The 13014-nt window shown below is 44.1% G+C and overlaps 2 protein-coding genes across 4 annotated transcripts in view; one reads left to right on the forward strand and one right to left on the reverse strand.

The window, feature by feature from the left end:
• ATRX (ATRX chromatin remodeler) overlaps positions 1-13014 on the reverse strand; it is a 478294-nt gene that overhangs the window by 181612 nt on the left and 283668 nt on the right. The window lies entirely within an intron of this gene.
• AMOT (angiomotin) overlaps positions 1-13014 on the forward strand; it is a 65429-nt gene that overhangs the window by 22036 nt on the left and 30379 nt on the right. For all 3 annotated transcript variants that reach the window (XM_069867799.1, XM_069867797.1, XM_069867800.1), the window contains exons 2-3: positions 6122-6283; positions 7693-8611. In XM_069867799.1, coding sequence (XP_069723900.1) covers positions 7740-8611 — 872 coding nt within the window. In that variant the 5' untranslated portion in view covers positions 6122-6283; positions 7693-7739. The remainder of the gene's footprint in view (positions 1-6121; positions 6284-7692; positions 8612-13014) is intronic.

Here is a 13014-nt window from a genome sequence, read left to right on the forward strand (position 1 = left end):
AGTGTGGCGGTGAGGCGTAATTAATCATCTTACAAGTAATTAAAGGTTTTTACAAGGTGCACATGGAAAACCCAGGCAGTTATGATAAAAGTGGTTTTGGTGTTTTTCTTTATAACAACTCTGCTTTCTAAAAATTTGGTGGTCTGGATCTTCAGTTGGGTTTTACTTTAAAAAAAACCAAAACAACGCAGTTCCATCTTTTTAACGAGTGCTGCCCGTTGTGATCACGGAATTGGCTTGCTGCTTGATAAAGGGTTGTCCCAGGACTGTGTTAGGCTTGTTCCCTTCCTTAAGCCAGAGCCTCTTAGAATGAGCATGGCCAGCTGACTGTATTTTAACTGTTTCTTTTCGTAAAGATAAAAAGAAAGAAAGAAGAAAGAGAAGAAAGAAGGAGGAAAAAAGAAAAGGAAGGGAAAAAAAGGCAGACAAAGAAAAAAGGAAGGGAAAAAAAGGCAGAAAAAGAAAAAAAGAAGAAAAAAAACCAAAGCAAAAACCCTCCACCCCTTTGAAAAGCAAAGGCCCATGCCTGCTTGCTTTCTATAGTCTTGGACTAGTCCTGATAATTCTGCTTTGTGAAATAAGAGCTCCTCCATATGGGAGCTTAAAACAGTTTAAATTGTGGTAATGCTAGAAAAAACCAGAAAATTCCACGTCAAACTTAGGCCGTTGTGATTGTTTTCTTCTCTACGCCCTTCCCCACCTTCGGTTTTTATTCCTTTCAACGTAAGATATGAAGTTTCAGGATGTCACGACTGACACATGAGGAAAAACTACCTTAAGGTAGCATAAAAGGGATACATCTGCTTAGGGAGTGTATTGCCATTGTTTTCAGGACTGAAGCTTTTAGGTTCGAATTTTGACTTTATTTTTGATGTACGTGGTGATTCTAATCTGTTTTTATCGCTCCAGCAATTAAAACAGCCTGATCCTATCGGCAGGGACAAATGATGCACTGTCAACATTTTGCTGCCTTCTGATAGTGCACATGAAGCTGGTTTGCGTGTTTGAAGATTACATTTTACTCTCACATGGTTTTCATTATCTGAGAGCCCCGAGGAGAGGCCTGGACTAAATCAGTGAAGGAATGGAGAAACCACACAATGCAATGGAAATGGTGCCGAGGCATACTTGGGATAGTTGTGGGACAGGGGCTGTTGACGACAGCAGCAGGGCGCTGCTGGAGCACTAGCAGCAGTGAGAAGTGGAGCATTCTTAAAAGACAAAGCACAGCTTAATATTGAATTAAAATTGTGGCTTGGGTTTACAGCAATTCCCCAGTTCTGTAAGCATAATTACTGGAAATCTGTGAAGTTCAAAGCAGAATGGTCTTGCTTGGTACCCAACAGGAGGCAGTCCTCTGAAATGAGACCTGATGTGACTAAACTGGATCTGGTTTTATCAAGAGGACATCTCGAAGGTGATCTCTTGGTCTTTTGGAGTTAGCAGCAGAGCTCCCATTGCCTGAGCTGGCATTAGTGTTCCATTAAATATGTAGAAACGGCAGTACGTGCCATTGAAGGGTTGTGTCTGCAGGTATGTGGGAAGTGCTTGGTGGTGTTGCAAAGCAGTTTAAATAACTGAATGGTGGCATGTATTCACATAGAAATTCCAAATGAAAACAGTTGCGTGAATATACCTAGGCTGTTTTTGCTATTGGACCTGTATATTCAGAATAAATCCCACCTCTCTGATTTTTGAAGTTTTATGGAGGAACTTAAAATTCCATAGCATTCTTATCAAAGCTCTTAAAACCCATGAAGCATTCCTGTTTATACCAGGCTCTGCAAGTGTTTGTTCTTGTCTTTTTTTTTCCCCCTCCTTTGTAATATAAAACCTAAATTATGTTGGTGAAGATTATAGGTACTTCCTTGTAAAGAAATTGATACCTTATAGTAAGGGAGCAGTAATTCAAAGGTCAAGTAAGGTCTTTTCAGTTTTTTTGTTGGAGAAGTTGTGTAGAGGGGCCCTGGTATGTGGATGTCTTATTTATCTCAAACCAGACTAATTGAGTTGCTGCGTTTTCTTCAGGCCTGCCAGGCTTTCTTGTCCTGTTCTGTGCCCAAACCCTAATACCATGAGCATTTAAGGTGAAGGGTTAGTGGCTGTGGGTGAGCTGATATAGCTCTTGCTGAAGGTGGACTTGGTTTGGCCCAGAGATTGAATATATAACCGTGATCAACCTTTGAGTGTTCTGGTGGCTTCTTGCTGTAGTATCCTGATGATCTAATATAATGGGTATGCGTATTACTTGCACCCCTCTGGGTGACATTGTTCTTGTTTTTCGTTAAAAGAAGGAAGTTTTTCTTGTTTGCCCGGTGACTCTGTCCTTCTGGAATGAAGAGTAACGTTGGCGCTGCTCCATGCACCTGCTCAGTGTCACCCTCCCAGCTCACCTGAGCTGCAGTCAGCAGATCCAGACGAGCAGGGACAGGATGGTTGGATTAAAGCTGGGCAGGTGTTTATGATTGCAGCCTGAAACCCACTTTCAGTTAGGAGCAGGTGCTAAAATGCTATCACAGCTCTGGGATTTGTTGTGTGCTGCCTTGCAGGTCTGGGTGTTGGTGCCAGACGTTGGGAACCTTTATTCTCGAGGTCTATCCCAGAATGTCTTGTCTCCCTTCCTCCCCTTGGGTAAGGCTGAAATGAAATGAAGAACATCCAGTGATAACCTGCAGTATTAATTAAATAACTGTGGAACTCGCCCTTGTGAGTCTGGTGCTCCTGGCCACTTCAGAGTGGGTGTGTGTGTGGAACAGAGCCGGGCTCTGAGATTGCTCAGGGACTTCACAGCCAGTCCTTTCCATGCTATCTCTTATTTTGCGTTCCCCTCCTCTGCTGTATTGTGCAGGTGTGTCTGAAGATACCTCTGCACCTAAAGAAACAACCTAAGACTTCACCTAGAGCGCCCCATCTCCTGTTGCCGGCAAGGACAGGCAGCACTGCATGCACATCTTCTAAGGAAAAACACAGAATCAGCAGAATTTACACGTGACTTTGAAGTTTGTCACTGTCCCTGGATTGTTGTGTGTATTAGTGACACAAAATTTAGTAGTAAAACTGAAAGTGCTTAACTGTCCTCCAGCTCTTTTGAGGTGGTGAACCTGTTCCCCGTTCCCATCCCACCTGATGCGTAAGCTAATTAGCTTCTTGGCTAAGCAGTAGTTCTGGGCAAGTATGTACAGGCTGGCCTCGCAGGGACTCTTGCATTCCTCTTTGTTTCACAAGCTAAAGAAAGATGCTTCTCTTTGCTTGTGAGGTTATTATTGCTCCATGCAGGTTAATTGAGCTATAGCATTATAGCCACTCATCAAACGGTGGTGAGCAGCTCACTTGTCTAAGCTTGCTTATTTTTATAATGCTGAAAAATATTTGCATGCTATACAGAAATGCGCTGCTTTGGTTCCTTTACAGCCTGGCAGTATTATCATTTTAAATTCTTCATTAATCTTTCTTCCTCATGAGGGACTGGCAAGGTTCCTGTGCATAATTACTTGACGTTTAAGACAGAAACCTCAGCTAACTGAGTTTTTACACAATGCCCTGCAAACATAGGACTTTTCTTCCTTAAACTGTACCTGCAGTACCTCCCTTTTTATGCTCATTCTTGATCTCAGCATGGTCGTGTGCAACATGATTTGCAATTCCTGTATTCTACGAATTCTAGACTCTCACATTTCGCTCAAGAACGTGCAGATACAAGGTTACCACGAATACTTTGATAGTAAGACAATAGAGCTGTGATGCTCAGGAACAAACTAAGAAATCAGTTCAGCCTGGGACATCTCCCTCACAGTGGTTCCTTGGAACAGGATTGCTCTAAAACTGGATTCTCCGCTTGAAAAGCAAGGTGTTTCTAGGCTTTGTGGTGATGAAGAGTGCGCCATACAGTCCCTGAACCAGTACAGTTTTGTAGAGTTGTTGCTGATCTGAATTCAGCCCTATCCAGCTTAGTAGGTTTAGGCTAAACCCCCAAATATGTCTATTTAAAATGTCTACAGAACCTATTCCAGTATCCTTCCAGCTCTGTCATAACAACTTCTCTAATGCACTTCACTAATTTCCATCTCTGTTGTACTAAAAGCCGAAATTGCTGGAAGAGCCTAATACAAAGATAATTTGGTGGCCAAATAAATAACACATGGGCTTCAGTGCCGATTGCACTGTTCATTTTTGTGTTTCATTACATAAAAAAAAAAGTTAACTCACTGGTTCTGCTGTGAGTTTCCAGCTTGCTCAGAAAGCAGATTCCAGGAATGCTGCCACCCAAGTTAGTTGCACAAGATTTTCTTTGTCAATTAAAAATAATGGGATAAAACTAGAAAAAACAGGCTTAATGCTCACAGTTGGTATTTAAAGAAAGTAGATTTGTTGGACAGAATATGTTGATATTGTATCTCGGTTCACCTTTTGGTTTGGATTTCCAGGCTGATTCCTAGTTTACATCCCCACTAAAGTCAGTAGGATTCAGTTCCAGCAAATGGAACTGTGTGAACTGTGCCCTCCCTTCATCGGATCCGCAGAACAAGCCTGTATTGCTGTGAAGTGAAACTCTGTGTGTGAAATGGTTGCATACAGAATTCCTCAGACGTTTGCAGGAGTTAAACATGCACAGATTGAATTTGTCTGTTGAGAAAATCTTTTAAGGCAGAATCTCAAGCTGGGTTGTATCTTTGTGTTAAAAAAATAAACACCGCCCCTACCCCCCTTAGATTTTTCCAATTGAGACAAAAGAAGTCTTTGGGTGGAAAGGCGGCATCATATTGTGTAATAAAAGGGTTGCTTAGAGCAACTTTGTTTTTTTAAAAAAAGAAGAAATAAGAATCATCAGTGATGGTGTGAGGAGGACAAGGAATCCTGTAATGTCTGTTGTGCAACACTGGGAAAAGAGGCTAGGAATTGCTTTAGTTATCTGCTATCTTAATGCCTGGTTTAAAGGTTCTTTACTGCATATTTGCTGGCAGCTGGTTTCAATATATCCCGTTTGTGCTAAGTCACCAGTTAAGAATTTGACATTAGCTGTTTTTTTCAACCACCATCTTGAAGTCCCATACCACACAAGACAGCCTTGTTCTCCGGTTAGATATCGTTCATGTGCCTTGGAATTGCTGTTGACACCTCAAGTATTTAACTTGCAGATCTGAGATAATTTCTCTTGGGTGTGGATGTGTGCCACAATAAGACAGAGACAGAAGTATCCACGTCTGCATTCCTTCACTACCTCTGTTCACTTTATTTTTTTGCAACATTCCAGGAAATTAAGTTAAATTATACATGTCAATGAATATTTTTAATTTCACTGGTTCTGTTTTAATTGCCTGCCCTTAAAGCGTAAGCACACCCAGCGCACAAGTACGTTTGACTTTGCTTTGTTTGCCTTTTTCTTTAGGATACCTTCAGTCGTAGGTTTAAGTGCTTCTTGAAAAACGTGCCAAATTACACATTTTTCTGCGTTCTCCTGACTCTCCCCTCAATGGTTAAAGTTTCTTAGGTGCTTTATATTCTGAAAGAGAGAAGTAATGTAATTAAAGAATGTTTGGGGAATTAGAGCTGTGCTCTGCACTGTATTTCTGGCATATAGTTTGTCCGTGTCCTTTTCTTCCCCTCATTTTTCCAGTCTGTAAAATAAAGCCAATATTCTTATACTGATCATCCTCACCGTCATCTCTGAGGTGTAATTTGTTGACATTTGTAAAGCATCTAACTGTATCAGCTTTCATCAAAGGGTTTCTGCTGATATAGTTTGAAATACACAGCACCACTGGAAAAGGAGCCATAAGCGCAGGGTATCATCATCTGTGCTGCAGCTTTTGTTCTGAGCAAAAAAATTAAAATAATGGAGTTAAAGAATTAGCGGGTTTTAATCACTCTCTAACTTGCAGGCACAGATGGGATAGAGCGTTACTTGGCAACATTTAATATTGGAGCAGAAATTGTTGTGATTAAACTAGCAGCTGGAGTAGATTGCTAAGGCCAGAGGGGTTCATTCATCCTAAAGGGATCACAATTGTTGCGCTCTGGGAGAAAACAAGAAGCTAAAAAAAATTCTGAAGTATGGGCCAAGGTTTATTATTTCAAGGGTCTCATCTGCTTTTTAAAATGATGTTTTCAATGCTTTCCTCAGAATTATTTTGGACGTGAAGACGGTATCAAGTGATCTGATGTGCTGAAGAGGAGACTGAAGCCATCTCTGAGTGGAGATTTTGGACTTGTTGGAGGAAGGCTGTGTCCCCCCATGTGGCAGAACTGCTTCTCCTTACCAAGGAAGTCCAGCTGAAGGAAATAGGTATGTGCACTTCAAACAGGATTTCAGAAGCATTGTGTTCTTGAGCACTTAACAGGGTCTGAATTGTAGTTTGGTGAGGATTCCTGCAGTGAGGCGGATTTCAACTTTCTTGCCATTAACATTTGCAGAAGGGTCCTGCCTGCCTGATGTGTGGAGGACTTATGATCCAGGTGTAGGCTCCTGCAGTAGGAAACAGAGCAGTTGTAGAGACACAGAACAAAACAGACCCTTCAAGATTCCTGACTCTTGCTGTCCATCCCTGCTTCTTCCAGGAACAAGCTGTTGGGAGCAAGTTACCTCTTGCTAGGGGACCATGTTATACAGAAAAAAGGAGTTAAAATGAAATGCTAGAATACTAATGTACATTCTGCTGTCAGGGCAGAGCTTCACTTAACCCACAAGTAAAGCACGCTCTCTGTTCTGAACTGCTCCAGCTCAAAAGTAGCTCTGCTTTTAGTTTAATGTCTCCAAGGTGTCATTAATTTTAACTCGGGCAAGGCGAATGGGCTTGAGTTTCCATGACAAATTTCTTACTCCACTGGGAGATTGAGAGTTGGTCCTTGGCTTAATCTGTATTTAGGATGTGCTCCACATTGGCTCTTTGTGTTTTTCTCATTGGTACACTGTGTTTTTTCCTGCCGCTCAGGAGTCTTTTGCTGCTCCTTAGGTCAGACAACTCTTTTTTTTTTTTTCTCTTGTATTTGCTTGCTTTCAGCTGATGATATTTAGATGTGTGAGGATTTGGTTGCCTTTGTGTAGCAGGAAGTTAGAGAGTCCTCACTTGCACCAGTAGGCAGTGTTTGCTGCAGCAGGGAGATGAGGTGCTGATCTCATTCGGGGTATTTCATAACTCTAAAAACCTGCTGGCTAACGAGGTATTCCGTAATTGCTTTAAACAATGTAAGCTAAGAGATTTCCTTACTTCCTTTGAACCATATACTATCTCAACGGGCCTTTTTTGTTTCTTATTCCTCTGTAAAACTGACAAATTGCAGATTTCACCCTGCAATCCTTGACTGCCTGCAAATATAGGAAAATATCTTTCACTGTTGGTAGCCTTAAGTGTAAAGCAAACAGGTTCCTGGGCATTTTTACCATCATTGTGTGAATTATAGGTCTCCTTTGTGCCCAAATGCAGACTTGCTGTCTGTGGTATTCTTGCATGCATCCCTTCAGCTTGCAGTCGATTGATATTCCTATAAATTTGCAAGTCACCTTTCATCACCTTTCGAAGCTTTGCCCCCTGGCATGCAAATCCTTCTGAGGTCAAGGGCCTTAATGACCCCCATTGTTATGGGAACCTTTGGTAATCTAACCTGCTTTTTTTTTTTCTGTATTTCAAGCCATTGCTCTTAAATGTCTCTTGCTTGATCCACTCAGGCGCTAATAGCCGTGTCTCCTTCCCTTAGGTCAAGGGCAGCTTTTACATTCCACCTAAAAGGCACCACAGTTTGAGATGAGGAATTCAGAAGAGCAAGCAGCTACGACAGTTTTACAGCGCCTGCTGCAGGAGCAGCTCAGATACGGAAACCCAAATGACAACCGTAACCTTCTTGCCTTACACCAGCAAGCCACGGGAAATGCCCCCCCTTTCACCAGCACTGGGAGCCCGGCGTCTCAGAACGAAGGGCTGAGCTCCCAGGACCACCAGCTCGTCACTCATGCTGCCCGGCAGGAGCCCCAGGGCCAGGAGATACAGGTGGACAACAGCATCATGGAGAAGCAGCTCTCCCCGCGGCTTCAGAACAGCGAGGATCTCCCGACCTATGAGGAAGCCAAAGTCCAGTCGCAGTATTTCAGGGGCCAGCCGCACGCTAGCGTCGGGGCAGCCTTTTACGTAACGGGGGTCACCAACCAAAAGATGAGGACTGAAGGGCGGCCCACGGTTCAGCGGGTGAGCCCGGGGAAGGTCCACCAGGATGAAGGACTTAAGGACCTCAAGCAAGGGCACGTCCGCTCCTTGAGTGAGAGGCTGATGCAGCTGTCCTTGGCCACCAGTGGCGTCAAGGCCCACGCGCCTGTCACGAGCGCGCCGCTCTCCCCCCTCTCTCCGCTTTCTCCTCAGCAGTCCAGCGACCCTTATAAAAATTCTGGCTCCAATGAGTTCTACAAGAACTCAGTGCAACCCCCTTCCCAGCCCAACATGAAAGCAATGGAGCAGCGGGGTCCTCCTCCAGAGTACCCGTACAAAAACGTGTCCACCCCGTCTATGAACTGCAAACCTCAGGACTCGGGACATTTCTATAGTGACCATCGCATGAGCCAGCAGGGAAGATCTGATGGGCCCATGATGAGGTACCAGCATCCCCCTGAGTATGGGTCAGTCAGGTAAGCGAGATCTTAAAACAAACCATGACAGCTGTGTAAGGAAAGACAGGATAAAACTCAGTCCATTGCCCTCGCTCCTGAGGCAGGTTTTCTTTCAGCAAAGATCCCATCTTTACTAGGTGAGATGACATATTGTGTTCAGCTGCAGAGTGTGTCAGGAAGAGCTGTAACCTGCTTCAGTAGCTTACCTGGAGAGGCCTGATACTTAAAAAAAAAACCCAAGCCAAGCCAGCTTGATTTTATGGCAGGGGGAAGTTAATGCTGAGGCTCCAGAGCCTTACAAAAGGTTTGCTGTGAAAGCCAAAGTTATGGTGTGATTCATTGTAGAAACTTGCAGTTACTTATTGCGAGACTTAAGCTGTTCTTTAATTACATCTGCCCAGGCAAAAGGGTTTTTTTTAGGTTTGAACTATATCTAAATGCTATGTAGGAAGGGAGAAAGTGAATGAAAGCAATAATGGTGCAGGTAACAAAAATCACCCGAGTTCCTTTGGAGTTTTTCAAATTCTATTGTCAGTGGATGGAAGTGTAGGGATGGAAAATGGAGTGTGCTTTGTGTCTCACGCCAGGCTTGCTTGTTTGGCTTTTGACACTTTTCCTTGCATTATTTGAAATCTAAGCCTGTTCTGGTTCCTTCTGGATAAGGAACTGGATTTGGCTTGAGCCAAACACCTATGTCTGTGTGGGTGAAGATGAAGTTTTATTCAGCTAGGCTAAAAATATGTCTTTACTTTCCCTGTTTCCTTACCATCTCATCTCTATCCAAAACCAGGTGGGGTTTGGTATAATGATTTTTGCCCCGTTTTGAAGCTAAAAGGGTAAACGAAGAAGCAACAGGAGGGTGTTGCTGCATAAGTAAATGATGAGGTCTCTGTGCATTTATCTTTGCATATATTGTGTTGTGTTTTGAGGGGAGCGCGAAGAAACAAGCCTGTATTTGGGAACAGAGTCTGAGCTTTGGGGAATTTGAATCTACTCAGAACCTTCCTAGTCCTATGGAGAGCTATTTTCAGAGTTTGTCCACCATTGTTTGTGATCTGAAATGACTTCAGCAGCATACAAGCCTGATGAAAAGGCCCTTTGATCTGGTTAAATAAATAATAAAGAGGCCAGGAAAAGGGGAAGTAAATGGTTTAGGGGGGTAATGATTGTAGGAGCTCGTTGCAAATGTTTTTTAAAATTCAAAGGCCTCAAATCTGTGAGCACACAGGAAAGGGAAACAGATCCTTAATGGCTGTGCTGCATCAGAAATACTCAATATTATATATAGCAAATCTGAGATGCAGGCTGCTTGCTGTTGAAGGGAGAGGTATTTGAAAACACGCCAGCAGTCAGCTCCTCTAGACAGGGTGATTTTTGTCTGTATTGGATGGATCCTGGCTGCTTTGAAAGAACGTGGGGCAGGGGGGGAGAGTGGGGAGGAGAAAGGTTCAGCTGGCAAGGTTTCCAGTAGGGGAAGCAACTGAAATTTGTCTTCAAAGCATTGGGAATCTAATGAGGTTACTTTTTAACCTAAATAGCTGCACAGAGAAGAGGTTTCCTTTGCAAGCAAATGCTGTAGCAGTAGAACAATTGCAAGACTAATCCATAAATTACAGAGCAGCGTAGCAAAGGAAGGGAGCGAGTCCTCTATTCCCCTCCCTCTCCCACACACTTTAAGAGAAACTGTCATTTAGACAAGAAACCTTCTGTGTTACTAAAGGTGCAGCTGGGTGCTGGTGTGAGGATTTTAAAGGCATACAGCTCTGGGGAGCACGTTTGCCTCACACCAGGCAGTGCTAACGAATGTCTTTGCAGCCTCGCTGGACCGATTAAATATTTTCAGAGACTCCAGTTTTCCTGCGCTGCAGCTCTGTGTTTATTGGGATTAATTTGGATTGGTAAATGTGTGCATTTTTTGAACTGTGCGTCAAGGAAACAAAGCCCCTTCTTTCTGCTGGTGAAGCCACACCCTTTTCTGCGGGTTTTTCCCCTCTTTGTTCGGGGGAATTTGAGGGTGACCTAACGATGCGGTTAAATAAAACTCGTTGAGCAAGATAAACATTGGGGAATTCACAGCATTCTCATGCTTCACCCTCCCCAGTCTGGGAAAAGAATGGGCTGTGTGGTAAGTTTAAACCAGTCTGCAAAGAGTTTGCCTCACCTGCTCTTGGGCGGCGTAAGTTTGGGAACACGGCTATGTTCGTAATGAAGTTGGTTTAATGTAAATACTGGGCATGCCAGAGGCATCTGTGCTGTTATTTGGAGGTCTTAAAGAAAGTTCAGGAGAGGGCTGGCTGCATGCGAACTCCCAAATTCTATTCTCTCCCTAATATCTCCATTGCGCTGTAACATTGGTGATGAAAACAAACCTGCATGTCTAAGAGGAGAAGTCGGATGCCTTGGGCTCAGTGTCCTCTGGGGTTGCAAGGTCTCCTGTGACAGAACCGTGAAAGACTGGAGAGAAGGGGCTCACGTTGATATGGGTTTGGGTCCAGAGGAAGCTCGTGTTCTCTCTGATCCAAGCACCATCCCCTGCTTGGAGCCCAAATGACTGAGCTCTTGCTGTGGTGGTTAATCCCATTGACTTCACAGAAACTTTTTGAGAAGGAGGCCTGCAGAATTTGTCCCATAATTAGTAAATCACTTCTGTGCACTGCGTTCCCCTGAGCAGCATCAAAGTGGGGGATAATCAGGTATGACTAGGAAGCAGAACAAAAATGCATGTTTGATTTCAGCCGTCTAATCAAGCGGAGTCTGCGCCCTCCTGCAGCCAGCGTTCCCTGCTCTGTGCAGGAGGGCTGTGGAAAATGGGGGGAACTGTAGTTTATTAAACATGAAAGAGGCAGGAGAAGCTGGGAAAGCAGAAAAAAATTTAACGAGCCAGAGACCTTTCTTGATCTCTTCATTCTGCTGCCCTCTCCACTTTGTTGCTCTCCCCACAGATCTTCTGCGTGACTTGCTATTTGCAATCCTGGCAGCCACAGGACTCCTGATGGCCAGGTTTGCTTGCAGAGCTGCCTTTACTCCATATCTCTGTCTTCATGACTTAAAAGCTGACGTGACCCTTGTAGTTGCAGAGCCATAAATCTGGGTTTGTACTTGGCTCATGTGTTGTGTTTCTCCGACTGCAAGGGAAGCAGAGATTCCTGCATGATGCAGTCTTCAAAATGAAGTGGCCCTTAAGCTTTCAAACTTAAACACTTGTGGGAATCATTGCCCCGAGTTTATTTTCCTGCGTTTGGGGCTTTCAGGTCTTTATGACGCTAAGTCAAATGAAAGGAGATTGCGTAATTTTGTTTTCCTTGTATTTTGAGAGTCTTTCTGCATTTTTGTGTGAAGTGGTTAGTATGGGTATAATTTTAATTGCTGCTGTAGGGTTACTCGAGGACAGATACAGGACAAGTACAAATACAGGCTGGGCAGAGAATGGATTGAGGGCAGTCCTGAAGAGAAGGACTTGGGGTGCTGGTGGACGAGAGGCTCAGCATGATCCAGCACTGTGTGCTGGCAGCCCAAAAATCCAAACCAGTGGGATCAGCAGGGCCAGGGAGGGGATTCTGCCCCTCTGCTCTGCTCTCATGAGCCCTGTGTTCAGTTCTGGACTCCTCAGCACAGGAAGGACATGGAGCTGTTGGAGCGGGTCCAGAGGAGGCCACAAAGATGATCTGAGGGTTGGAGCACCTCCTGTATGAGGACAGGCTGAGAGGGCTGGGGTTGTTCAGCTTGGAGAAGAGGCTGTGGACAGACCTTAGAGCAGCTTCTAGTCCTGAAAGGGGCTCTAGGAAAGCTGCAGAGGGTCTCTTGATAAGGGAGGGCAGGGATAGTACGAGGGGGAATGGTTTTCAGCTGAAAAAGGGAGATTGAGATGAAATCTTAGGAAGAAATATTTTCCTGTGATGGTGGAGATGCCCTGGCCCAGGATGCCCAGAGCAGTGGTGGCTGCCCCATCCCTGGGGGTGTTCAAGGCCAGGTTGGATGGGGCTTGGAGCCCCCGATCCAGTGGGAGGTGTCCCTGCCCATGGCAGGGGGTGGAACTGGATGGGCTTTGCGGTCCCTTCCTACCCAACCCAGTCTATGATTCTATGACTGATTCTCTTGTGCAGGGAAGTTACTACTACCATTCTATCAGCAATTCTATTAGATGGCCCCAGTAGTGATTTGTACCTTAAAATTCTGCAGTCTGACTTAAAAATATTGAAAAGTCCATTTGTGTTCATTTACCTTTCTGAGTCTGTCTGCCCAAAATTGGTTTACCAGAGAAATAAATTCCACAGTTCTCATGTTAATCTGAGGGATCTCAGCGGAAGGTATTTTGAACCCACAAAATATATATATTTTATAAGAGACAATTGAAAGTAACAGGGATGCTAAAAAGTGCATTGAATATGTGTGTGAAAGTTTGCGTACAGGGTCTGAAAAGC

Source organism: Phaenicophaeus curvirostris, chromosome 13 (assembly GCF_032191515.1).
Source record: "Phaenicophaeus curvirostris isolate KB17595 chromosome 13, BPBGC_Pcur_1.0, whole genome shotgun sequence".
Lineage (NCBI taxonomy): Eukaryota > Metazoa > Chordata > Aves > Cuculiformes > Cuculidae > Phaenicophaeus > Phaenicophaeus curvirostris.